We start from the raw sequence: 26721 nt of genomic DNA on the forward strand, positions 1-26721 counted from the left end.
TTTGTAAATTGCTTTGGGTAGTATACTCATTTTCACTATATTGATTCTTCTGATCCATGAACATGGTATATTTCTCCATCTATTAGTGTCCTCTTTGATTTCTTTCATCAGTGTTTTATAGTTTTCTATATATAGATCTTTAGTTTCTTTAGGTAGATATATTCCTAAGTATTTTATTCTTTTCGTTGCAATGGTGAATGGAGTTGTTTCCTTAATTTCTTTTTCTACTTTCTCATTATTAGTATATAGGAATGCAATGGATTTCTGTGTGTTGATTTTATATCCTGCAACTTTACTATATTGATTGATTAGCTTTAGTAATTTTCCGGTGGAGTCTTTCGGGTTTTCTATGTAGAGGATCATGTCATCTGCAAACAGTGAGAGTTTTACTTCTTTTCCAATTTGGATTCCTTTTATTTCTTTTTCTGCTCTGATTGCTGTGGCCAAAGCTTCCAGAACTTTGTTGAATAGTAGCGGTGAAAGTGGGCACCCTTGTCATGTTCCTGACTTTAGGGGAAATGCTTTCAATTTTTCACCATTGAGGATAATGTTTGCTGTGGGTTTGTCATATATAGCTTTTATTATGTTGAGGTATGTTCCTTCTATTCCTGCTTTCTGGAGAGTTTTTATCATAAATGGATGTTGAATTTTGTCAAAGGCCTTCTCTGCATCTATTGAGATAATCATATGGCTTTTATTTTTCAATTTGTTAAGGTGGTGAATTACATTGATTGATTTGCGGATATTGAAGAATCCTTGCATCCCTGGGATAAAGCCCACTTGGTCATGGTGTATAATCTTTTTAATGTGTTGTTGGATTCTGATTGCTAGAATTTTGTTGAGGATTTTTGCATCTATGTTCATCAGTGATATTGGCCTGTAGTTTTCTTTTTTTGTAGTATCTTTGTCAGGTTTTGCTATTAGGGTGATGGTGGCCTCATAGAATGAGTTTGGAGGTTTACCTTCCTCTGCAATTTGCTGGAAGAATTTGAGTAGGATAGGTGTTAGCTCTTCTCGAAATTTTTGGTAGAATTCAGCTGTGAAGCCATCTGGACCTGGGCTTTTGTTTGCTGGAAGATTTCTGATTACAGTTTCAATTTCCATGCTTGTGATGGGTCTGTTAAGATTTTCTATTTCTTCCTGGTTCAGTTTTGGAAAATTGTACTCTTCTAAGAATTTGTCCATTTTATTGGCATATAAGTGCTGATAGTAGTCTCTTATGGTCCTTTGTATTTCTGTGTTGTCTGTTGTGATCTCTCCATTTTCATTTCTGATTTGATTTTTCTCTCTTTGCTTCTTGATGAGTTTGGCTAATGGTTTGTCAATGTTATTTATCCTTTCAAAGAACCAGCTGTTGGCTTTGTTGATTTTTGCTATGGTCTCTTTTGTTTCTTTTGCATTTATTTCTGCCCTAATTTTTAAGATTTCTTTTCTTCTACTAACTCTGGGGTTCTCCAATTCTTCCTTTTCTAGTTGCTTTAGGTGTAGAGTTAGGTTATTTATTTGACTTTTTTCTTATTTCTTGAGGTATGCCTGTATTTCTATGAACTTTCCTCTTAGCACTGCTTTTATAGTGTCCCACAGGTTTTGGGTTGTTCTGTTTTCATTTTCATTAGTTTCTATGCATATTTTGATTTCTTTTTTGATTTCTTCTGTGATTTGTTGGTTATTCAGAAGTGTGTTGTTCAACCTCCATATGCTGGAATTTTTAATAGTTTTTCTCCTGTAATTGAGATCTAATCTTACTGCATTGTGGTCAGAAAAGATGTTTGGAATGATTTCAATTTTTTTAAATTTACCAAGGCTAGATTTACGGTCCAGGATGTGATCTATCCTGGAGAATGTTCCATGAGCACTTGAGAAAAAGGTGAAATTCATTGTTTTGGGGTGAAATGTCCTATAGATATCAATTAGGTCTAACTGGTCTAATGTATCATTTAAAGTTTGTGTTTCTTTGTTGATTTTCTGTTTAGTTGATCTGTCCATAGGTGTGAGTGCGGTATTAAAGTCTCCCACTATCATTGTGTTGTTGTTAATTTCCCCTTTCATACTTGTTAGCATTTGTCTTACATATTGCAGTGCTCCTATATTGGGTGCATATATATTTATAATTGTTATATCTTCTTCTTGGATTGATCCTTTGATCATTATGTAGTGGCCTTCTTTGTCTCTTTTCACAGCCTTTGTTTTAAAGTCTATTTTATCGGATATGAGTATTGCCACTCCTGCTTTCTTTTGGTCTCTATTTGTGTGGTATATCTTTTTCCAGCCCTTCACTTTCAGTCTGTATGTGTCCCTTGTTTTGAGGTGGGTCTCTTGTAAGCAGCATGTAGAGGGGTCTTGTTTTTGTATCCATTCGGCCAGTCTTTGCCTTTTCATTGGGGCATTCACCCCATTTATGTTTAAGGTAATTATTGATAAGTATGATCCTGTTACCATTTACTTTATTGTTTTGGGTTCGGGTTTATACACCCTTTTTGTGTTTCCTGTCTAGAGAAGATCCTTTAGAATTTGTTGGAGAGCTGGTTTGGTGGTGCTGAATTCTCTCAGCTTTTGCTTGTCTGTAAAGCTTTTGATTTCTCCTTCGTATTTGAATGAGATCCTTGCTGGGTACAGTAATCTGGGCTGTAGGTTATTGTCTTTCATCACTTTAAGTATGTCTTGCCATTCCCTCCTGGCCTGAAGAGTTTCTATTGAAAGATCAGCTGTTATCCTTATGGGAATCCCCTTGTGTGTTATTTGTTGTTTTTCCCTTGCTGCTTTTAATAATTGTTCTTTGTGTTTGATCTTTGTTAATTTGATTAATATGTGTCTTGGGGTGTTTCGCCTTGGGTTTATCTTATTTGTAACTCTCTGTGTTTCTTGGACTTGGGTGATTATTTCCTTCCCCATTTTAGGGAAGTTTTCAACTATTATCTCCTCAAGGATTTTCTCATGGTCTTTCTTTTTGTCTTCTTCTTCTGGGAATCCTACAATTCGAATGTTGGAGCGTTTCATATCGTCCTGGAGGTCTCTGAGATTGTCCTCATTTCTTTTAATTCATTTTTCTTGTTTCCTCTCTGATTCATTTATTTCTACCATTCTATCTTCTATTTCACTAATCCTATCTTCTGCCTCCGTTATTCTGCTATTTGTTGCCTCCAGCGTGTTTCTGATCTCATTTATTGCGTTATTCATTATATATTGACTCTTTTTTATTTCTTCTAGGTCCTTGTTAAACCTTTCTTTCATCTCCTCAATCCTTGTCTCTAGGCTATTTATCTGTGATTCCATTTTGATTTCAAGATTTTGGATCATTTTCACTATCAATATTCAGAATTCTTTCTCAGGTAGATTCCCTACCTCTTCCTCTTTTGTTTGGTTTGGTGGGCAACTCTCCTGTTCCTTTACCTGCTGAGTATTCCTCTGTCTCTTCATCTTGATTATATTGCTGCGTTTGGGGTGGCCTTTTTATATTCTGGTAGTTTGTGGAGTTCTCTTTATTATGGAGCTTCCTCACTGTGGGTGGGGTTGTATCAGTGGCTTGTCAAGGTTTCCTGGTTAGGGAGGCTTGTGTTGGAGTTCTGGTGGGTGGAGCTGGGTTTGTTCTCTCTGGAGTGCAGTGGAGTGACCAGTAATGGGTTCTGAGACGTCAAAGGTTTTGGAGTAACTTTGAACTGCCTGTATATTGAAGCTCAGGGGTGTGTTCCTGTGTTGCTGCAGAATTTGTGTGGTATGTCTTGTTCTGGAACTTGTTGGTCCTTGGGTGGAGCTTGGTTTCAGTGTAGGTATGGAGGCATTTGATGAGCTCCTATTGCTTAATGTTCCCTGAATTCAGGAGTTCTCTGATGTTTTCAGGCTTTGGACTTAGGCCTCCTGCTTCTGGTTTTCAGTTTTATTTTTACTGTAGCGTCTAGACTTCTCCATCTATACAGCACCAATGATAAAACATCTAGGTTAAAGATGAAAAGTTTCTCCACATTGAGGGACACTCAGAGAGGTTCACTGAGTTACAAGGAGAAGAGAAGAGGGAGGGGGTAGTTAGAGGTGACTGGAATGAGATGTGGTGAGATAAAAAGAGGAGAGAGCAAGCTAGCCAGTAGTCACTTCCTTATGTGCGTTCCATAGTCTGGACCGCTCAGAGGTATTTACGGAGTTATACGGGGAAGAGGAGAGGGAGGAAGTAGACAGAGGTGGCCAGGAGGATAAAAGAGAGGAATGAGAAGGAGAGAGACAAATCCTGCCAGTAACCAGTTCCTTAGGTGTTCTCCACCGTCTGGAACACACAGAGATTCACAGAGTTGGATAGAGAAGAGATGGGGAGAAAAGAGACAGAGGCCACCTGGTGGAGAAAAAGAAGAGTCCAGAGGAGGAGAGAGTGGTTAAGCCAGTAATCTTGCTCTCAGGTAAAACTGGGTAGTGAAGTTTGGGTTTTTAAATGTACAAAATTGACAACAAAAACCAAAGAGCAAAGATTAAAAATCTAGAGTAGACGTTGGATTTTCAAAAATACAATATTAAAGAAAAGAAGCAGAAGGAAAAAGGAAAAAAGAAAAAAAAAGAAAAGAAAAAAAAGCCACAAGAATTATTAAAAAAACAAACACACCAATAACCACCCAAAGACTATATATGGTGTTTGCCTTAAAAAAAAAAAAAAAAAAAGTCTTTTTTTTTTAATAGTAATAATAGGTTATAGAAATAAAAATTAGAGGAGAAATAGAAGACTTAACTATTAAAAAAAAAAAGTTAGAGAAAAAAAGGAATGATTTTAAAAATAATGAAAATATATCTGGCCCTTCTCTGATGTTGTGGGCGTGTGGGGTCACTTCCAAGGCGGTTCCCTCTGTTTAACTTCTTCTTTATGCTGGTTTTTTAGGCTCACTAGTTCAGTCGCGCTGTGGGGAGGGGGGATGCTGCAAAGAAATAGCGCTGTCGTGTGCACACAGTGTCTCAGCCCCGCTGGACCTGTCCCTTCTCGTGGCGTACAAACCGCTCCAGCTCTACGATGCTCAGCCGGGAACCGTCTGGGGCCGGCCCTAGGCTGCGTGCACTTCCCTGGTCTAAGCCGCTCAGGTTCGGCGCTCAGGTAGCCCTCAGAGGCACAGATTCGGTTGGGACTGCGTTTTTTGCCCTTCCCAGGTCCGAGTAGCTCAGGAGTTTGGCGAGCGTGATTGCCGCGACTTGTCGCCTTTTCTGCCTCTGCTGCTCAGTTTTCTGGGTGGACCGCTCGCACCCCTTGTGATGCAGATGGTGACTGTCCAGCACCCCCAGAAGTCTTAGCAAAGAAGCCTGTTTGCAGTTTGGTAAGTAAAGTCTCTCTGGGTCTGCAATTGCCCCTTTCCAGCCCTTACGGCTCTGGCTGCCTGTCCCCGGCGGGGGATGGTCTGCAGCTGGCTTTTTCCGTTCTGTCCTTTGTTCTGTGCTTGGTCCTGGCGGTGTCTTATGTTCGAGCTTTTCATGTGGTAGCTATCCCACAGTCTGGTTTGCTAGCGCAAGTTAGATAGTTCTGGTTGCGCGAGGGGCGTTCCTGCCTGATTCTTACAAAGCACTGCAGCCCGCGCCTCCCGCGCTTCCCTGCCCTGCCCCCACTTCCTAGTGGCGGATGCAGGCGTCTGTGCTGCTTTTCCGCTGGGAGAGTTACTGTTGGGCTTGTAATCTCTTGGTTTTAATTATTTATTTATTTTTCCTTTCCTGTTATGTTGCCCTCTGTGTTTCTAAGGCTCACCACAGACTCGGCAGGGAGAGTGCTTCCTGGTGTTTGGAAACCTCTCTTCTTAAAATTCCCTTCCCGGGACAGGCTTCCCTTCCTAGGACGGAGTTCCCTCCCCACCTCCTTTGTCTCCTTTTTTGTCTTTTATATTTTTTCCTACCTGTTTTTGAAGACAATGGTCTGCTTTTCTGGTTGCCTGATGTCCTCTGCCAGCCTACAGAAGTTGTTTTGTGGAGTTTGCTCAGCGTTGAAATGTTCTTTTAAGGAATTTGTGAGGGAGAAAGTGGTCTTCCCGTCCTATTCCTCTGCCATCTTAGGACCGCCTCCCATTCATTATTTTTAAAAAGCTCCTAAGACTTATCAAAAACCCCCCAAAATCTCGATTACAAAATAAGCAGAAGAATTGAATAGACAATTACTTCAAAAAGTATATGCAGATGGCCAACAGGCACATGAAAGGATTCTCAGCATCACTAATCATCAGGGCAATGCAAATCAAAACCACAATGAGATATCTCCTCACACCAGTCAGAATGGCTATCATTAAGAAGAACACAACAAATGTTGGTGAGGATGTAGAGAAACAGGAACCATCATACACTGTTGGTGAGAATGTAAATTGGTGCAATTACTGTGGAAAACAATATGGGGTTTCCTCAAAAAACTAAAAATAGTGCTACTAGCAATTCCACTCCTAGATATATATCCAAAAAACAAAACCCACTAATTTGTAAAAATACATGCACTTCAATGTTTATAGCAGCATTATTTACAATTACCAAGGTATTAGATAAATAAATAAATGTATAACACATCTTCATATATATATATATATATATATATATATATATATATACATAAAAGCATACCACTCAACCATAAATAAGAATGAAATTTTGCCATTTGAAACACTATGGGTGGACTTGGAGGGCATCATGCTAAGTAAAATAAGTCAGAGGAAGACAAATACTGTACGATATCTAAAAACTACAGCAAACTAGTGAATATAACAAAAGAAGCAGACTTAAGGAACAAACTAGTGGCTACCACTTTGAACAGGGAAGCAGGAGGGGCAGAGAGAAACAAATGGTTATTATGGGATTACATGAAATCATCTGCGTGAAACTTAAAAATTGTAAAGTATTATAGAATTCAAAACTTCTTTTATTCAATTAAAAAAATCCAACGTATCAACAGGTACTATATTATTATCATCATTTACACATAAAACTCAAAAGTTACAGACTTTGAAGACAACTTATGACCCAAATTCCATGTATCTACCATCACACCTTCCTTAACATGATCTGGATATAACAAAGAGTAGAGTATACTTCCCAGAAGTGAAAGAAAGCTGATGTAGCTGAGAGGTGAGAGTAGAGGGGCTGTAGATGCCACTTCAAGGAGTTAGAATTTATCCCAAAGGCAATGAGAAGATGCTAAAAGGTTTTAAATATGGAGGAATGAAATTATACATTATGATTGTTTTGACCAGGGGTCTGCAAACATATTTTGTAAAGCACCAGAGAGTAAATATTTTAGGCTCTACAAGCCAGATACTCTCCTGCAGCCACTCAACTCTGCCATTGTAAAGCAGTCATACACATTACATAAGTAAGTTTGGCTATGTTTCAATACCACTTCATTTATGGATATGAAAATCTGAATTTGAATATCATGTATTTTAAGTATCATACATTTTAAAGTATATTGACACTATTTTTCTTTTCTTTTTTTTTTTAAATGATTTAAAACTGTAAAAAGCCATTTGGGGGCTAAATTTGCTTGGTAGGCCATAGTTTGCTGACCTCTAATTTAGAAGATGATCACTTAGGCTATGTGTAAAGTAGACAAAGAGGTCCTTTCTGGCTCATTTCATCAGGTCTAGTACCTACATACTTACTTTTTAATATTCAAGGTCTGCTCTATCATGCTATATATGTCTTTTATCTCTCTACCACCAACAGATATGCTAATGAAAAAAGAATATTCTCAGGTTAAGCATTACATTTTATTTGTGACCCCTTTGTGTTCAATGTAGTCATATTTTTATTCTTTAAGGATGAGATATCTTAGGGGTAGAAGGTAATTTATAGGTAAGAATAGTACTATTTATTTTATAAATTTTTAAATCCAAAGAGGTAATAATTCTTAGTATATAGGCTACATTATAATTTAAATAGTTAATAATTGATTAGAAAACATGATAAATTCTTTAGACAATTTTAAAGTGGAGCATCAAATGTATAGGGTAGATTCATAAGCTTAAATGGAACTTTAAGGCCTTAATGCTCTCTTAAGGCTTTCAATGCTCCTTAAAGGCAGACCTTGGGCTATAAAAAGTTACATACGAAGAATAAGGATGTAGCATTTTGATTGTTCACTTTTACAATAAAAAGGAAAGCAAAAGTATCTCTCTCATTTCCTTATTTTAGATTTTTATCTTTTACTAGTAAAAATCCTCATGGGTTAAGGTTAGCCTATTACTAGGAAGTCTGTTTGGCTTTAAACTAACATGGAAAAAAAATAAAATAAAATAAAATAACATGGAGACTTTATATTGTTACTGCCTAGAAAGTGAAAGTGAAAGTGAAGTTGCTCAGTAGTATCTGACTTTTTGTGATCTCATGGACTGTAGTAGCCCACCAGGCTCCTCCATCCATGGGATTCTCCAGGCAAGAGTACTGGAGTGGGTTGCCATTTCCTTCTCCAGAACTGAGACTAAATGCTGAAACAGATATGATTTGAAAAGAAGTTTGTAAGATGGCTTTGATGAGTATGAGTGTGTGCTCTCTCGTGTCTGACACTTTGCGACCCTGTGGACTTGCAGCCCACCAGGCTTTGATGATTATGTATTGGTTAAAACAATAGTTAATGTAGCATAAATTATAGAACAGTATAATAATACATTGGGAAAGAAAGTTTATCAGACACTAAACATATAAATATTCATCTCTTTAGTTATTATTTTGGCTAGAAAGAAGCCTGGGACTACAGACATAAAAAAATAAGGAAATAGGAAGAAAATCTACCTTTATTGCTGAGTAGTGGCAGAGGTGAGGAGGAAATAAAGTGACAAAGTCACTTGGGTCAGAAAAATCTAAGAAGTGTTATAATTAAATTTCTGACACTGTGATGTATTAATGCATAGACTTTGGTGAAAATAATAAAATGTTCCCTTAATATACTAATATGCCTGATCAATGTGACCTAACAAAATACAGACAACCAACAAATAACAAAAAGTTCATACATTTGAAGTAACTAGAGAGATTTTTCCCATGATCAATGAGTGCACAAAGCGCAGTTTAATTGAGTGATATGAAATTAGAATTTAAACAGCAAACTCATTTCAAAGACAAGATAAACTAATATCATGAACCCATATTAACATCTAAAGCATCAAAGGTTACAGTACAAAACGTCTTCACTATACAGAAGATTCAGATAAAAGAGCCTTCTCTAAGTTTTTGTTGTTTTCTAGATTTTTTGACAGCAATGAAATTTCTATGGAGCAGGATGTGCTGAAAATCAGGAACACCTCCTTTGTTTATCTGATCTCATTGTGGCAAAAGATCTTATAAAATAAGAACCTAATAGAGAGCACAAAGATGTGTAAGAAACTAGTCTATTTTACTGTTCCGTAACTAATAAGTTGAGGATTAAAGCTTATTTGAACTGTTTGAACTTATATTCTCTTTGGATCTACTTTGCACTGTGGTCACTTTAAAAATACAAATGAGAACATTCAAACTATTACTTCTCAATAAAACTTAAGGGACAAACTGAGCACATTCAAGATCTCAGGGACATGTCTTGTCCTGTGTCCTGGTTTCTGAAGCTGTACTTCTATAGGGAATAGATTAGAAAGAAATTTAAGCTTGTTAGATACAAAGGTGTCATCCTCTCACATCAAAGTACACGAGGAGAGACATTGAAGAATTATAAATTCTTAGAAAACATAAAAAATCCTTTGGGTCTGCCAAGGAAAATGTCAGCAAGTCAAAAGAGGCTAGGTGGCTATTGACCAGTTTCATGAAGGCAAAGCTGCAAGCCAAGATGGAATAATGCTTTCCCACCGTGTGTCGAAGGCACAAATGACACTAATCCTTTTTAATGGTCACAAAAGCTGACAACTTACTCAGCGTTAGAACTGAAGGCACAAAATCATCCCAAGGAATGACTCACCATAAACAGGTCCCGAGCACCAATGTCAACAGCTAACAGAAATGCCTTTTCAAATCTTTGGTACCTGTAAGGGAGAAATGTTATGTTGTGAACAAAACTATAGAAGAGGAGAGAGAAGTTTGTTTAATGTACTTACATGCTATTGTTTTTGTTCTGATAAAAATATTCTAAAATAGTAGGGACTTCACCTGCTGGGATCTTCCCTATGTGAACTCTTATTGTACTTAGGAGGTGCTGATGCACACAGCCTGTGGAGGGGTTCAGTGTAACTGTCAAGCACAAACATAATCAGATTAGGTGCTTCTAAATGTAGAGAAATGATAGCTTAAGAAATACATTTTCTCATTATTTTTTCCTTTGTTCTATTTTGTTGTGTAAGTGGAAAGTAGGAGGATATGGACAGTACAGCAGGATAAGAGCAATTAATAAATCATATAATTATATTTTATGTTTCTTAGGTAACAGTTGAGAAGTCAAATGTTGCATTTTTACAAAACTCTCACATTTGTGATCTAGGGTAAAAACATCCCCTGCTGTTGTATATGTAAATAATAAGTGGTTTCTAAGTATTTTAAGAAGGTATTCCTTTTCTACTATTTCATCACAATCATACTATCTTTCCCTGAGGTATAACTAAGAATGTTCTTTGTGAGAACAAACTTTAGTTTACATTAATTACCTCTACAGAAAATTTAAAGTTCTGAGAGAAAAGCATGTCATGAACATATAATTTGCACAGGATTATGGAATAAAAGGTAATCTATGCTGAAACTTCCACAGATGTAATAATCAGTTTTTCTGACTCAAGAAACAAGCAGATATATAACCAAGTTCTGTTCTATATTGTGAAATATGATGGTATAAAATATACTAAATTTTCACATAAAACATAGCAGAAATGTGGAATAATATTATTAACAGAGTATATAAAGTTTGTTAGTGAAATAGCTAATATAATTAAAATTCAAACAAGGCTTATTATTATTCCATATGAGCTGGTAGGCCAGAAACTGAAATACTTTGTAATTTCCATACTGTGTTTGATAGTTGTTCTCCCATCTACTCTCTGATTCTTCTTACTGGTATCTCCAGTAAGGCGGCTGCGACCGGCGCAGTAAGCGCAGGTGGCTGCGACTAGCGCACTAAGCACGGCTGGGAGGAGCTACTCCGCGTCCGAGGTCGGGCACTGCGGCCGGGAGGAGCCACCCCGCGCTGAGGCCAGGGGCGGCGGCCAGGAGGAGCCACCCCGCGCCCGAGGCCAGGGGGAGCAACCGCACATCCAAGGAGCGGTGGCTGCGCGGGTGCAGGAGGGCCTAGAGGAGCCATCCCACGTTGAAGCTCAGGAAGGGTGGCAGTGAGGCGATACCCCTCATCCAAGGTAAGGAGCAGCGGCTGCGCTATGCTGGAGCAGCCCTGAAGACACCCCACGGCCAAGGTAAGAGAAACGCATGTAGGATGGTAGGTGTAGCAAGAGGGCATCAGAGGGCAGACACACTGAAACCATACTCACAGAAAACTAGTCAATCTAATCACACTAGGACCACAGCCTTGTCTAACTCAATGAAACCAAGCCATGCGTGCAGGGCAACCCAAGACAGGTGGGTCATGGTGGAGAGGTTTGACAGAATGTGGTCCACTGGAGAAGGGAATGGAAAACCACTTCAGTATTCTTGGCTTGAGAACCCCATGAACAGTATGAAAAGGCAAAATGATAGGATACTGAAAGAGGAACTCCCCAGGTCAGTAGGTGCCCAATATGCTACTGGAGATCAATGGAGAAATAACTGCAGAAAGAATGAAGGGATGGAGCCAAAGCAAAAACAATACCCAGCTGTGGATGTGACTGGTGATAGAACCAAGGTCCAATGCTGTAAAGAGCAATATTGCATAGGAACCTGGAATGTCAGGTCCATGAATCAAGGCAAATTGGAAGCGGTCAAACAAGAGATGGCAAGGGTGAACGTCAACATTCTAGGAATCAGAGAACTAAAATGGACTGGAATGGGTGACTTTAACGAAGATGACCATTGTATCTACTATTGCAGGCAGGAATCCCTCAGAAGAAATGGAGTAGCCATCATGGTCAACAAAAGAGTCCGAAATGCAGTACTTGGATGCAGTCTCAAAAACAACAGAATGATCTGTTGGTCTCCAAGGCAAACCATTCAATATCACAGTAATCCCAAGTCTATACCCCAACCAGTAACACTGAAGAAGCTGAAGTTGAACGGTTCTATGAAGACTTACAAGACTTTAGAACTAACACACAAAAAAGATGTCCTTTTCATTATAGGGGACTGGAATGCAAAAGTAGGAAGTCAAGAAACACCTGGAGTAACAGGCAAATTTGGCCTTGGAATGCGGAATGAACCAGGACAAAGAATAATAGAGTTTTGCCAAGAAAACGCACTGGTCATAGCAAATACCCTCTTCCAACAACACAAGAGAAGACTCTACACATGGACATCACCAGATGGTCAACACCGAAATCAGACTGATCATATTCTATGCAGCCAAAGATGGAGACGCTCTATACAGTCAACAAAAACAAGACCAGGAGCTGACTGTGGCTCAGATCATGAACTCCTTATTACCAAATTCAGACTTAAAAAGAAGAAAGTAGGGAAAACCGCTAGACCATTCAGGTATGATCTAAATCAAATCCCTTATGATTATACAGTGGGAGTGAGAAATAGATTTAAGGGCCTAGATCTGATAGATAGAGTGCCTGATGAACTATGGAATGAGGTTTGTGACATTGTACAGGAGACAGGGATCAAGACCATCCCCATGGAAAAGAAATGCAAAAAAGCAAAATGGCTGTCTGGGGAGGCCTTACAAATAGCTGTGAAAAGAAGAGAAGCAAAAAGCAAAGGAGAAAAGGAAAGATATAAGCATCTGAATGCAGAGTTCCAAAGAATAGCAAGAAGAGATAAGAAAGCCTTCTTCAGCAATCAATGCAAAGAAATAGAGGAAAACAACAGAATGGGAAAGACTAGAGATCTCTTCAAGAAAGTTAGAGATACCAAGGGAACATTTCATGCAAAGATGGGCTCAATAAAGGACAGAAATGGTATGGACCTAACAGAAGCAGAAGATATTAAGAAGAGGTGGCAAGAATACATGGAAGAACTGTACAAAAAAGATCTTCATGACCCGGATAATCACGATGGTGTGATCACTCACCTAGAGCCAGACATCCTGGAATGTGAAGTCAAGTGGGCCTTAGAAAGCATCACTACGAACAAAGCTAGTGGACGTGATGGAATTCCAGTTGAGCTATTTCAAATCCTGAAAGATGATGCTGTGAAAGTGCTGCACTCAATATGCCAGCACATTTGGAAAACTCAGCAGTGGCCACAGGACTGGAAAAGGTCAGTTTGCATTCCAATCCCAAAGAAAGGCAATGCCAAACCATGCTCAAACTACCGCACAATTGCACTCATCTCACATGCTAGTAAAGTAATGCTCAAAATTCTCCAAGCCAGGCTTCAGCAATATGTGAACCGTGAACTTCCTGATGTTCAAGCTGGTTTTAGAAAAGGCAGAGGAACCAGAGATCAAATTGCCAACATTCGCTGGATCATGGAAAAAGCAAGAGAGTTCCAGAAAAACATCTATTTCTGCTTTACTGACTATGCCAAAGCCTTTGACTGTGTGGATCACGATAAACTATGGAAAATTCTGAGAGAGATGGGAATACCAGACCACCTGACCTGCCTCTCGAGAAACCTGTTTGCAGGTCAGGAAGCAGCAGTTAGAACTGGACATGGAATAACAGACTGGTTCCAAATAGGAAAAGGAGTACGTCAAGGCTGTATATTGTCACCCTGCTTTTTTTAACTTATATGCAGAGTACATCATGAGAAACGCTGGACTGGAAGAAACACAAGCTGGAATCGACTGCTGGGAGAAATATCAATAACCTCTGATATGCAGATGACACCACCCTTATGGCAGAAAGCAAAGAGGAACTAAAAAGACTCTTGATGAAAGTGAAAGAGGAGAGTGAAAAAGTTGGCTTAAAGCTCAACATTCAGAAAACAAAGATCATGGCATCTGGTCTCATCACTTCATGGGAAATAGATGAGGAAACAGTAGAAACAGTGTCAGACTTCAGTTTTTTGGCCTCCAAAATCACTGCATATGGTGATTGCAGCCATGAAATTAAAAGATGCTTACTCCTTGGAAGAAAAGTTAAGACAAACCTAGAGAGCATATTCAAAAGCAGAGACATTACTTTGCTGACTAAGGTCCGTCTAGTCAAGGCTATGGTTTTTCCAGTAGTCATGTATGGATGTGAGAGTTGGACTGTGAAGAAGGCTGAGTGCCAAAGAATTGATGCTTTTGAACTGTGGTGTTGGAGAAGACTATTGAGAGTCCCTTGAACAGCAAGGAAATCTAACCAGTCCATTCTGAAGGAGATCAACCCTGGGATTTCTTTGGAAGGAATGATGCTAAAGCTGAAACTCCAGTACTTTGGCCACCTCATGCGAAGTGTTCACTCATTGGAAAAGACTTTGATGCTGGGAGGGATTGGGGGCAGGAGAAGAAAGGCACGACAGAGGATGAGATGGCTGGATGGCATCACTGACTAGATAGACATGAGTCTGAGTGAACTCCGGGAGATGGTGATGGAGAGGGAGGCCTGGCGTGCTGCGATTCATGGGGTCGCAAAGAGTTGGACACGACTGGGCGACTGAACTGAACTGAACTTTCAACTATGGAAGATCAGAAGAAAATTGTGTTCACTTTTGTTCCAGGAAAAATGGCTGACTCTATATAGTAGACGTGGGATGTAATAAGGAAGAGGACAGAAGATCAACAAGTTGTACTATTAATACTATTCATAGATTTACTGCCATTTTGCATTTGTTCCCACCCACTACATTGAAACTTCTCTAGCAATAGTAATTATTCATCCTCTAAGATAAGTTCTTATCTTGTGTGCTCTTTCAGACACATCTGATCCTATTAACTTCCCCTACTTGAAACTCTCTTTCTTTGCATTTGGAGATCCATTCTTGCATTTGGAGATCATCTTTTGTTTTCTCAATTCTTAGATTTCACCTTCTTAGTCTCTTTTTTAACTTTTTTCTGCCTATTCCATGAAGGAGTAGGCTGTAACCTACTCAGATAGGGTTACTACCTCAGTAATCCTAACTGCTCCTATGGCATTGATACCTCAAAGACACAAATCTCTAGTATCCATTTATTTCTGGAGCTCTAAACTCTTTCGTTCCAGGTATCTCTAATTTAACATGTCTAGTATGTCCACTAATATGCAATGGCACCCCACTCCAGTACTCTTGCCTGGAAACCATGGATGGAGGAGCCTGGTGGGCTGCAGTCCATGAGATCTCTAAGAGTCGGACATGACTGAGTGACTTCACTTTTACTTTTCACTTTCATGCATTGGAGGAGGAAATGGCACCCCATTCCAGTATTCTTCCTTGGAGAATCCCAGGAACAGAGGAGCCTGGTGGGCTGCCGTCATGGAGTTGCACAGAGTTGGACACGACTGAAGTGACTTAGCAGCAGCAGCAGCTGCATGTCTGTTGACATGCCAATTTGGCAGCCATATATGTGATTCATTGGAATTGGTAAATATGAAATTAAGGTGAGCAGCTTAGGAGGTACAGTTCCTTCTAGGTAAGAGGTAATGATTCACATTACAATAAAATGAAAGAATTGGCATTGGCATCTGGTGGTATGATCAACCAAAAATACCAAAGGGTGCTCCCAACTAGACTGCTTATAAAATACATCTTAAAGTACAACATAAGATTCTTAAAAAAAAAAAAAAGGAAATTTCCAAGGATAACACATTTTCAATTAAAAAAAATAACCAACTAACCAAAGTTCCTTGACTGAAACTAGGATCCATAAGCAGAGATCAAAAATGGGGAAAAGGGCAGAACTACTCTGGCCATCACCCTCAGAAGACTGAGCCTTGACCAAGTCTTAAGGTAAAGGTGGTTAACTTGAGACTTCTGACTAAGCCAGGGGCTAAAATGATCCCAAGTTTTAAGTGTCCTTAACATGGGCAGAAAAAGTATAAAGAAGATCCATGTCTGGATTAAAGCACTTTTGATACAAGTCACCAGAATTGCCATAAATTAAAACAAGTATGAGCTCACACTAAAACATTACTAAATACAAAAGAAGCTACTGTGATGGGAAATTAGAAAATAAAAGATTTACTTGGATTTCAGATGATTGAATTATTAAAATTAGAATGTAAAACAGTTCAGCATATTTAAAGAAATAATGATGGGGCCATGAAAATAAGCTTACAACAGGACATATTAATAATAAAAGTGTTACCCAGTAGATTTTTTAAGAAATAAAAATATAACTTTTGTAAATGAAAAATTGAAGTTAAATAATTTGGTATAAAGAGAGAATTAGCGAAATAAGAGAGGCATAAGTAAGGAATTACACAAAATGTTAAAGAGACAAGAAAAAAAAATATAAAGGGAAGTTAGCAATACAAAGAACACGGAAGTTAGCAAAACAGAGAACATGGAAAAGTCTAACACATCTAATCAGGTAATTATGCTAAATGCGGACAATTTTCCAGAGCTGATAAATGAAATGAATCAATAAACACAAGAGGGACAATATATATCAATCAGGATACACTGAAAAGAATCTATAATTATGCAAATATACAATGAAGATGCAGAACTCTAAAAATAAAAAGGTCTTAAAAAGCAAGAGAAAAGACAGGTCACCTACAAAGAAGATAACCTACAAACAGACTGACACCAGACCTCTCAATGACAACAATGGGGTGTAGAAGACAGTAGGGATGTATCTTCAAATGATAGTGAGAAAATAAGCATTTCTCTTGTATAATATAATAATGGAATTCTCAGTAGGTAAAGCAAAATAAAGACATTTTAAGATATGTAAAAACTGAAACCATTCAACAGATCTTCAATAAAGGGACTTGCAGGGGACATAACTCAGGAAAAAAGGAAAATGATCCTAGAAGGAAGGTTTGAAAAGCAAGAAGGAATAGCTTAAAAAAAAAATTGGTTAATATACAGGCAGATAAATACACACAGACATACATGCATATACACAAATGTTTTGCTATTTTTAAGATCAGAAAACACTAATTAGATAATAATCAGAAAAAAAGCGCTAAGGTCCTTGCTTTTTGAATTCTTGAAGATAATTGTTTGATTTTGGTAACTATCACAAAGAAATTAAATAGCAATCATTAAAACTTTATAAATGGTTAAACAGTAATATAGGTAGAGTTGGGTGAAGGGTAAGCAAATTGAAAAATAAGAAAATTCAAGAAGTATTAAAGAAACGAACACTGGATCTACACCAGTACACTGGTGAAAACAATGCGTGAGAGACACCAGGGCCAACTGCCAGGATACCCACAGTTAAAGTGTGGCCATGAGAAGTGCCAATCAAGCATGTAATCTGAGAGCTCATGCAACAGGGGAAAGGTAACACAGCAGAGCACACCCAGGGGTTGAACATCTCCAGAGGTAGAATGCTAAGTGGCTTCTCTCCCAATGGGAATTCTTTAATCCCACCTATCTCACACCACATATCAGAAAAGAGCTAAGAAACAGATCCGAAAAGAGCTAAGAAACAGATCTGAGGACCTCTGCTCCAACAACTAAGGAGCAGATCTCACCCCTGACAGGGCAGTGATAACCAGTGAGTCTGTCCATTTATACATCAATTTGGCAACCATATATATGATTAACTGAAATTGAGAAGTATATAATTAAAGTGGACAGCTTAGGCAGTACACTCCTTTCTGGTAAGAGGTAATGATTCACATTCTGAAAAAATTGGCTTTGGCATCTGGTAGCATGATCAACCAAAAATATCACAGACTGCTCCCAACTAGACTTATAAATATATGTTAAAATACAACACAGTTCAGTTCAGTTCAGTCACTCAGTCGTGTCCAACTCTTTGCGACCCCATGAATCGCAGCACGCCAGGCCTCCCTCTCCATCACCATCTCCCGGAGTTCACTCAGACTCACGTCCATCGAGTCAGTGATGCCATCCAGCCATCTCATCCTCTGTTGTCCCCTTTTCCTCCTGCCCCCAATCCCTCCCAGCATCAAAGTCTTTTCCAATGAGTCAACTCTTCGCATGAGGTGGCCAAAGTACTAGACTTTCAGCTTCAGCATCATTCCTTCCAAAGAAATCCCAGGGTTGATCTCCTTCAGAATGGACTGGTTGGATCTCCTTGCAGTCCAAGGGACTCTCAAGAGTCTTCTCCAACACCACAGTTCAAATGCATCAATTCTGCAGCGCTCAGCCTTCTTCGCAGTCCAACTCTCACATCCATACATGACCACAGGAAAAACCATAGCCTTGACTAGACAGACCTTTTTTGGCAAAGTAATGTCTCTGCTTTTGAATATGCTATCTAGGTTGGCCATAACTTTTCTTCCAAGGAGTAAGCATCTTTTAATTTCATGGCTGCACTCACCATCTGCAGTGATTTTGGAGCCCAAAAAACTAAAGTCTGACACTGTTTCCACTGTTTCCCCATCTATTTCCCATGAAGTGATGGGACCAGATGCCATGATCTTCATTTTCTGAATGTTGAGCTTTAAGCCAACTTTTTCACTCAACACAGAACTCTTTTAAAAAAAAGTTTCCGAGAATACCACACTCTCAATTACAAAATAACTAACTAACCAAAGTTCCTTGATTGACACTAGAGTAATGCTCCCTGAGCAGAGAGCAAAAAAAGGAAAAAAGGCAGAACTAGTCTGAGGCATCACCCTCAGAAGACTGAGCCTTGAACAAGTCACAAGATAAAGGTGCTTAGCCTGAGACTTCTGATTAAGCCAGGGGCTAAAATGATTGCAGGTTTTAAGTGCCCTTAACATTGACAGAAACAATAAAAAGAAAATTCATCTTTGGATTAAAACACTTGATAGAAGCCACCAGGACTGCCATAAATTAAAACAAGTACAAGTTCACAATGAAACATCACCATATACAAAAGAAAACAAGCTACTATAATGTAAAATTAGAAGATAAACAACAGATTTACTTCTCCCCGGATCTCAGATAATTGAATTATTAAAGTTAGAATATAAAATAGGGAGGCGGTCCTAAGATGGAGGATGAACAGGACAGGGAGACCACTTTCTCCCCCACAAATTCATCAAAAGAACATTTGAACGCTGAGAAAATTCCACAAAACAACTTCTGAATGCCAGCAGAGGATATCAGGCACCCAGAATAGCAGCCCATTGTCTTCAAAAGGAGATAGGAAAAAATATAAAAGATAAAACGAGAGACAAAAGAGGTAGGGATAGAGCTCTGTCCTGGGAAGCGAAGTGAAGTCACTCAGTCGTGTCTGACTCTTTGTGACCCCATGGACAGTAACCTACCAGGCTCCGTGGTCCATGGGATTTTCCAGGCAAGAATACTGGAGTGGGGTGCCATTTCCTTCTCCAGGGGATCTTCCCAACCCAGGGATCGAACCTAGGTCTCCTGTATTGCAGACAGATGCTTTACCCTCTGAGCCACTAGGGAAGCCCTGGGAGTTCAGTTCAGTTCAGTCGCTCAGGCGTGTCCGACTCTTTGCGGTCCCACGGATCGCAGCACGCCAGGCCTCCCTGTCCATCACCATCTCCCGGAGTTCACTCAGACTCACGTGCATCGAGTCCGTGATGCCATCCAGCCATCTCATCCTGGGTTGTCCCCTTCTCCTCCTGCCCCCAATCTCTTCCAGCATCAGAGTCTTTTCCAATGAGTCCTGGGAAGGGAGTCTTAAAAAAGAGAGGTTTCCAAACACCGGGAAACACTCTCACTGCTGAGTCTGTGGCGAGCCTTGGAACCACAGAGGGCAACATAACCGGGAGGAAAAATAAATAAATAATTAAACCTCAGAGATTACCTGCCCAATGGTAACTCCCAGCGGATAAGCAGTACAGATGCCTGCATCCACCACTAGCAAGTGGGGGTTGGGCAGGGAGGTGCGGGCTGCATTGCTTAGAGTAGGACCGGGCCTGAAAGCCCCGAGGGCAATCTGAGGGAACTAACTTAGGATAGTAAACCAGACTGTGGGATAACGACCACACGAAAAGCCCTAACCTAAGATACCACCAGGCCCATTCACAGAACAAAGGACTGACTAGAGCTATGCGAAAAGCCCTAACCTAAGACACCGTTAGGCCTGCTCACAGAACAAAGGACTGAGCAGAGCTAGCGGCTGCAGGCCGGCCCATCTCCCTCCGGAGACAGGCAGGAGAGGGCAGACAGAGCCGGAAGGGGGCAATCACGGCCCCAGAGAGGCATTATGTACCAAACCGCAAGCAGGCTTCGTTGCTAACCAAGACTTCTTAGGATTTGGGATGGTCAACATCCACCTGAGAAGGTGTGCCGATTGTACACCCAGAAAACCGAGCAGCAGGGATGTGGGAGGCAATAAGTCGCAGCGACCGTGTGCCAAACACCTGGTCACTCAAGCTGTTCAGATCTGGGAAGGGCACAAAACGCAGGCCCAACCGAGTCTGTGCCTCTGAGAACTACCGAATACCTGAACCTGAGCGGCTTAGACCTGGGAAGTGCATACAACCCAGGGCTGGCCTCAGACAGTTCCTGGCAGAGCAACCTAGAGCCTAAATAGTGTAGATAGGGAAAGCACACATGCCGTGAGCAGGGGCAAACCCAGTGTGGCTGAGACACTGTGAGCACACGCCAGTGTTATTTGTTTGCAGCGTCCCTCCCTCCCCACAGCACGACTGAACAAGTGAGCCTAAAAAAGTGTCCACCACTGCCCCCTTGTTTCAAGGTAGAAATCAGACACCGAAGAGACCAGCAAACAGAAAAACAGAGGGACCTTCCTGGGAAGTGACAGGTGTAATAGATTAAAACCCTGTAAATAGTACTGACTACATAGGAAGGGGCCACAAGCCCCTTGAGAAATATAAGCCGGATCAAGGAACTATCCAAAAGTGAACTGACCCCACACTGCCCATAACACCACCAGAGAAAGTCCTAGATATATTTTTTTTTACTATTTGTACTATCATTCTTTAATTGTTGGTAATTTTTAAGTCCTCTATTACTCCTTTCATTTTCATTTTTATAACCTACCATTACTTTGCAAAAAAAAAAAAAAAGAGAGACCCTAGTTTTTAAAGCAAACTTCATATATATATATTTTATAATTTTTGTGACTGCTTTTTTTTCTCTATTTTTCTTTAATATTGTATTTTTGAAAATCCAACCTCTACTCTAATTTTTAATCTTTGCTTTTTGGTATTTGTTATCAATTTTGTACCTTTAAGAACCCAACCTTTAGTACCCATTTTTACCTGGGAGCAAGGTTACTGGCTTGATGGCTCTCTCCCACTTTGGACTCTCCTTTTTCTCCACCAGGTCGTCTCTGTCTCCTCGCTCCCCCTTCTCTTCTCTACCCAACTCTGTGCATTTCTTTGTGTGTTCCGGATGGTGGAGAACACTTAGGGAACTGATTACTGACTGGATCTGTGTCTCTCCTTTTGATTACCCCCTTTATCCTCCTGGCCACCTCTGTCTCCTTCCTCCCTCTTCTCTTCTCTGTATAACTCCGTGAACGTCTCTGAGCAGTTCAGACTTGTGAGCGCACGTAAGGAAGTGATTACTGGCTAGCTTGCTCTCTCCTCTTTTGATACCCCCTCTTCTCCTGATCACCTCTATCCCTCTCCTCCCTCTTCTCTTCTCTGTGTAACTCTGTGAACCTCTCTGGGTGTCCCTCACTGTGGAGAAACTTTTCATCTTTAACCTAGATGTTTTATCAACAGTGCTGTATAAATGGAGAAGTCTTGAGGCTACTGTAACAATATGACTGAAAACCAGAAGCAGGAGGCTTAAGTCCAAATGTTGACAACACCAGAGAACTCCTGACTCCAGGGAACATTAATCAACAGGAGCTCATCAAAAGCCTCCATACCTACACTGAAACCAAGCACCACCCAAGAGCCAACAAGTTGCACAGCAAGATATACCATGCAAATTCTCCAGCAACACAGGAACATGGCCCTGAGCATCAATATACAGGTTGCCCAAAGTGACTCCAAACCCCTTGACATCTCGTAACTCATTACTGGACCCTTCATTGCACTCCAGAGAGACGAACTCCAGCCCCACCCACCAGAACACCAACACAAGCTTCCCTAACCAGGAAACCTTGATAAGCCACCTGTACAACCCCACCCACAGCAAAGAAACTCCACAACAAAGAGAACTCCACAAACAGCCAGAATACAGAAAGGCTACCCCGAACACAGCAATACAAACAAGATAAACAGACAGAGGAATACCCAGCAGGTAAAGGAACAGGATAAATGCCCACCAAACCAAACCAAAGAGGAAGAGATAGGGAATCAACCTGATAAAGAATTCCGAATAATGATAGTGAAAATGATCCAAAATCTTCAAAACAAAATGGAATCACAGAAAAACAGCCTGGAGACAAGGACTGAGAAGATGCAAGAAAGGTTTAACAAGGACCTAGAAGAAATAAAAAAGAGTCAATATATAATGAATAATTTTCAACAAATGATATCAAAAATACTCTGGAGGGAACAAATAGTAGAATAACAGAGGCAGAAGATAGGATTAGTGAGGTAGAAAACAGAATGGTAGAAATAAATGAATCAGAGAGGAAACAAGAAAAACGAATTAAAAGAAATGAGGACAATCTCAGAGACCTCTTGGACAATGTCAAACGTCCCAACATTCGAATCATAGGAGTCCCAGAAGAAGAAGACAAAAAGAAAGGAAAATACTTGAGGAGATAACAGTTGAAAACTTCCCTAAAACGGGGAAGGAAATAATCACCCAAGTCCAAGAAACACAGAGAGTCCCAAACAGGATAAACCCAAGGCTAAATACCCTGAGACACATATTAATCAAATTAACAAAGATCAAACACAAAGAACAAATATTAAAAGCAGCAAGGGAAAGACAACAAATAACACACAAGGGGATTCCCATAAGGAAAACAGCCGATCTTTCAATATAGGAATTCTTCAGGCCAGGAGGGAATGGCAGGACATACTTAAAGTGATGAAAGAAAATAACCTACAGCCTAGATTACTGTACCCAGCAAGGATCTCATTCAAATATGAAGGAGAAATCAAAAGCTTTACAGATAAGCAAAAGCTGAGAGAATTCAGCACCACCAAACCAGCTCTCCAACAAATGCAAAAGGATCTTCTCTAGACAGGAAACACAAAAAGGGTGTATAAACTCGAACCTAAAACAATACAGTAAATGGCAATGGGATCATACTTATCAATAATTACCTTAAACATAAATGGGGTGAATGCCCCAACCAAAAGGCAAACACTGAATGGATACAAAAACAAGACCCCTCTATATGCTGCTTACAAGAGACCCACCTCAAAACAAGGGACACATACAGACTGAAAGTGAAGGGCTGGAAAAAGATATACCACGCAAATAGAGACCAAAAGAAAGCAGGAGTGGCAATACTCATATCCAATAAAATAGACTTTAAAACAAAGGCTGTGAAAAGAGACAAAGAAGGCCACTACATAATGATCAAAGGATCAATCCAAGAAGAAGATATAACAATTATAAATATATATGCACCCAACATAGGAGCACCACGATATGTAAGACAAATGCTAACAAGTATGAAAGGGGAAATTAACAATAACACAATAATAGTGGGAGACTTTAATACCGCACTCACACCTATGGATAGATCAACTAAACAGAAAATTAACACGGAAACACAAATCTTAAATGATACAATAGACCAGTTAGAACTAATTGATATCATAGGACATTTCACCCCCAAACAATGAATTTCACCTTTTTCTCAAGTACACACAGAACCTTCTCCAGGATAGATCACATCCTGGACCGTAAATCTAGCCTTGGTAAATTTAAAAAAATTGAAATCATTCCAAACATCTTTTCTGACCACAATGCAGTAAGATTAGATCTCAATAACAGGAGAAAAACTATTAAAAATTCCAACATATAGAGGCTGAACAACATGCTGCTGAATAAACAACAAATCACAGAAGAAATCAAAAAAGAAATCAAAATATGCATAGAAGCGAATGAAAATGAAAACACAACAACCCAAAACCTGTGGGACACTATAAAAGTAGTGCAAAGGGGAAGGTTCATAGCAATACAGGCATACCTCAAGAATAGGTTTAACCTAACTCTACACCTAAAGCAACTAGAAAAAGAAGAAATGAAGAACCCCAGGGTTAGTAGAAGGAAATAAATCTTAAAAATTAGGACAGAAATAAATGCAAAAGAAACAAAAAAGACCATAGCAAAAATCAACAAAGCCAAAAGCTAATTCTTTGAAAGGATAAATAAAATTGACAAACCATTAGCCAGACTCATCAAGAAACAAAAGGAGAAAAATCAAATCAATAAAATTAGAAATGAAAATGGAGAGATCACAACAGACAACACGAAATACAAAGGATCATAAGAGACTACAATCAGCAATTATATGCCAATAAAATGAACAACTTGGAAGAAATAGACAAATTCTTAGAAAAGTACAACTTTCCAAAACTGAACCAGGAAGAAATAGAAAATCTTAACAGACACATCACAAACATGGAAATTGAAACTGTAATCAGAAATCTTCCAGCAAACAAAAGCCCAGGTCCAGATGGCTTCACAGCTGAATTCTACCAAAAATTTCGAGAAGAGCTAACACCTATCCTACTCAAATTCTTCCAGCAAATTGCAGAGGAAGGCAAACTTCCAAACTCATTCTATGAGGCCACCATCACCCTAATACCAAAACCTGACAAAGATGGCACAAAAAAGAAAACTACAGGCCAATATCACTGATGAACATAGAGGCAAAAATCCTTAACAAAATTCTAGCAATCAGAATCCAACAACACATTAAAAAGATCATACACCATGACCAAGTGGGCTTTATCCCAGGGATGCAAGGATTCTTCAATATCTGCAAATCAATCAATGTAATATACCATAATAACAAATTGAAAAATAAAAGCCATATGATTATCTCAACAGATGCAGAGAAAGCCTTTGACAAAATTCAACATCCATTTATGATAAAAACTCTCCAGAAAGCAGGAATAGAAGGAACATACCTCAACATACTAAAAGCTATATATGACAAACCCACAGCAAACATTATCTTCAATGGTGAAAAATTGAAAGCATTTCCCCTAAAGTCAGGAACAAGACAAGGGTGCCCACTTTCATCACTACTATTCAACATAGTTCTGGAAGTTTTGGCCACAGCAATCAGAGCAGAAAAAGAAATAAAAGGAATCCAAAATGGAAAAGAAGTAAAACTCTCACTGTTTGCAGATGACATGATCTTCTACATAGAAAACCCTAAAGACTCCACCAGAAACTTACTAGAGCTAATCAATGAATATAATAAAGTTGCAGGATAAAAAATCAACACACAGAAATCCCTTGCATTCCTATACACTAATAATGAGAAAATAGAAAGAGAAATTAAAGAAGCAATTCCATTCACCATTGCAACGAAAAGAATAAAATACTTAGGAATATATCTACCTAAAGAAACTAAAGACCTATATATAGAAAACTATAAAACACTGGTGAAAGAAATCAAAGAGGACACTAATAGATGGAGAAATATACTGTGTTCATGGATTAGAAGAATCAATATAGTGAAAATGAGTATACTACCCAAAGCAATCTATAGATTCAATGCAATCCCTATCAAGCTACCAATGGTATTTTTCACAGTACTAGAACAAATAATTTCACAATTTGTATGGAAATAAAAAAAACCTCAAATAGCCAAAGCAGTCTTGAGAAAGAAGAATGGAACTGGAGGAATCAACCTGGCTGACTTCAGGCTCTACTACAAAGCCACAGTCATCAAGACAGTATGGTACTGGCACAAAGACAGAAATATAGATCAGTGGAACAAAATAGAAAGCCCAGAGATAAATCCACACACCTATGGACACCTTATCTTCAAAAATTAGGCAAGAATATAAAATGGATTAAAGACAATATCTTTTAACAAGTCGTGCTGGGAAAACTGGTCAACCACTTGTAAAAGAATGAAACTATATCACTTTCTAACACCACACACAAAAATAAACTTGAAATGGATTAAAGATCTAAACGTTTAAGACCAGAAACTGTAAAACTCCTAGAGGAGAACATAGGCAAAACACTCTCTGACATAAATCACAGCAGGATCCTCTATGACCCACCTCCCAGAATATTGGAAATAAAAGCAAAAATAAACAAATTGGACCTAATTAAAATTAAAAGCTTCTGCAAAACAGAGGAAACTATAAGCAAGGTGAAAAGACAGCCTTCAGAGCGGGAGAAAATATTAGCAAATGAAGCAACTGACAAAGAATTAATCTCAAAAATATATAAGCAACTCCTGCAGCCCAATTCCAGAAAAATAAATGACCCAATCAAAAAATGGGCCCAAAGACCTAAACAGACATTTCTCCAAAGAAGACATACAGATGGCTAACAAACACATGAAAAGATGCTCAATATCACTCATTATCAGAGAAATGCAAATCAAATCCACAATGAGGTGCCATTTCACACCAGTCAGAATGGCTGCTATCCAAAAGTCTACAAGCAATAAATGCTGGAGAGGGTATGTAGAAAAGGGAATCCTCTTATACTGTTGGTGGGAATGCAAACTAGTACAGCCACTATGGAGAACAGTGTGGAGATTCCTTAAAAAACTGGAAATAGAACTGCCATGCTACTGATAAGTAAACATCAGTCATGTCCGACTCTGTGCAACCCCATAGACGGCAGCCCACCAGGCTCCCCTGTCCCTGGGATTCTCCA

At 39.3% G+C, this 26721-nt stretch overlaps 1 protein-coding gene across 1 annotated transcript in view; it reads right to left on the reverse strand.

The window, feature by feature from the left end:
• The window catches only part of WDPCP (WD repeat containing planar cell polarity effector), a 225345-nt gene that overhangs the window by 62652 nt on the left and 135972 nt on the right, over positions 1-26721 (reverse strand). The window contains exon 12 of the mRNA XM_052647814.1: positions 9878-9941. Coding sequence (XP_052503774.1) covers positions 9878-9941 — 64 coding nt within the window. The remainder of the gene's footprint in view (positions 1-9877; positions 9942-26721) is intronic.

This window comes from Budorcas taxicolor, chromosome 11, assembly GCF_023091745.1.
Source record: "Budorcas taxicolor isolate Tak-1 chromosome 11, Takin1.1, whole genome shotgun sequence".
Classification (NCBI taxonomy): Eukaryota; Metazoa; Chordata; class Mammalia; order Artiodactyla; family Bovidae; genus Budorcas; species Budorcas taxicolor.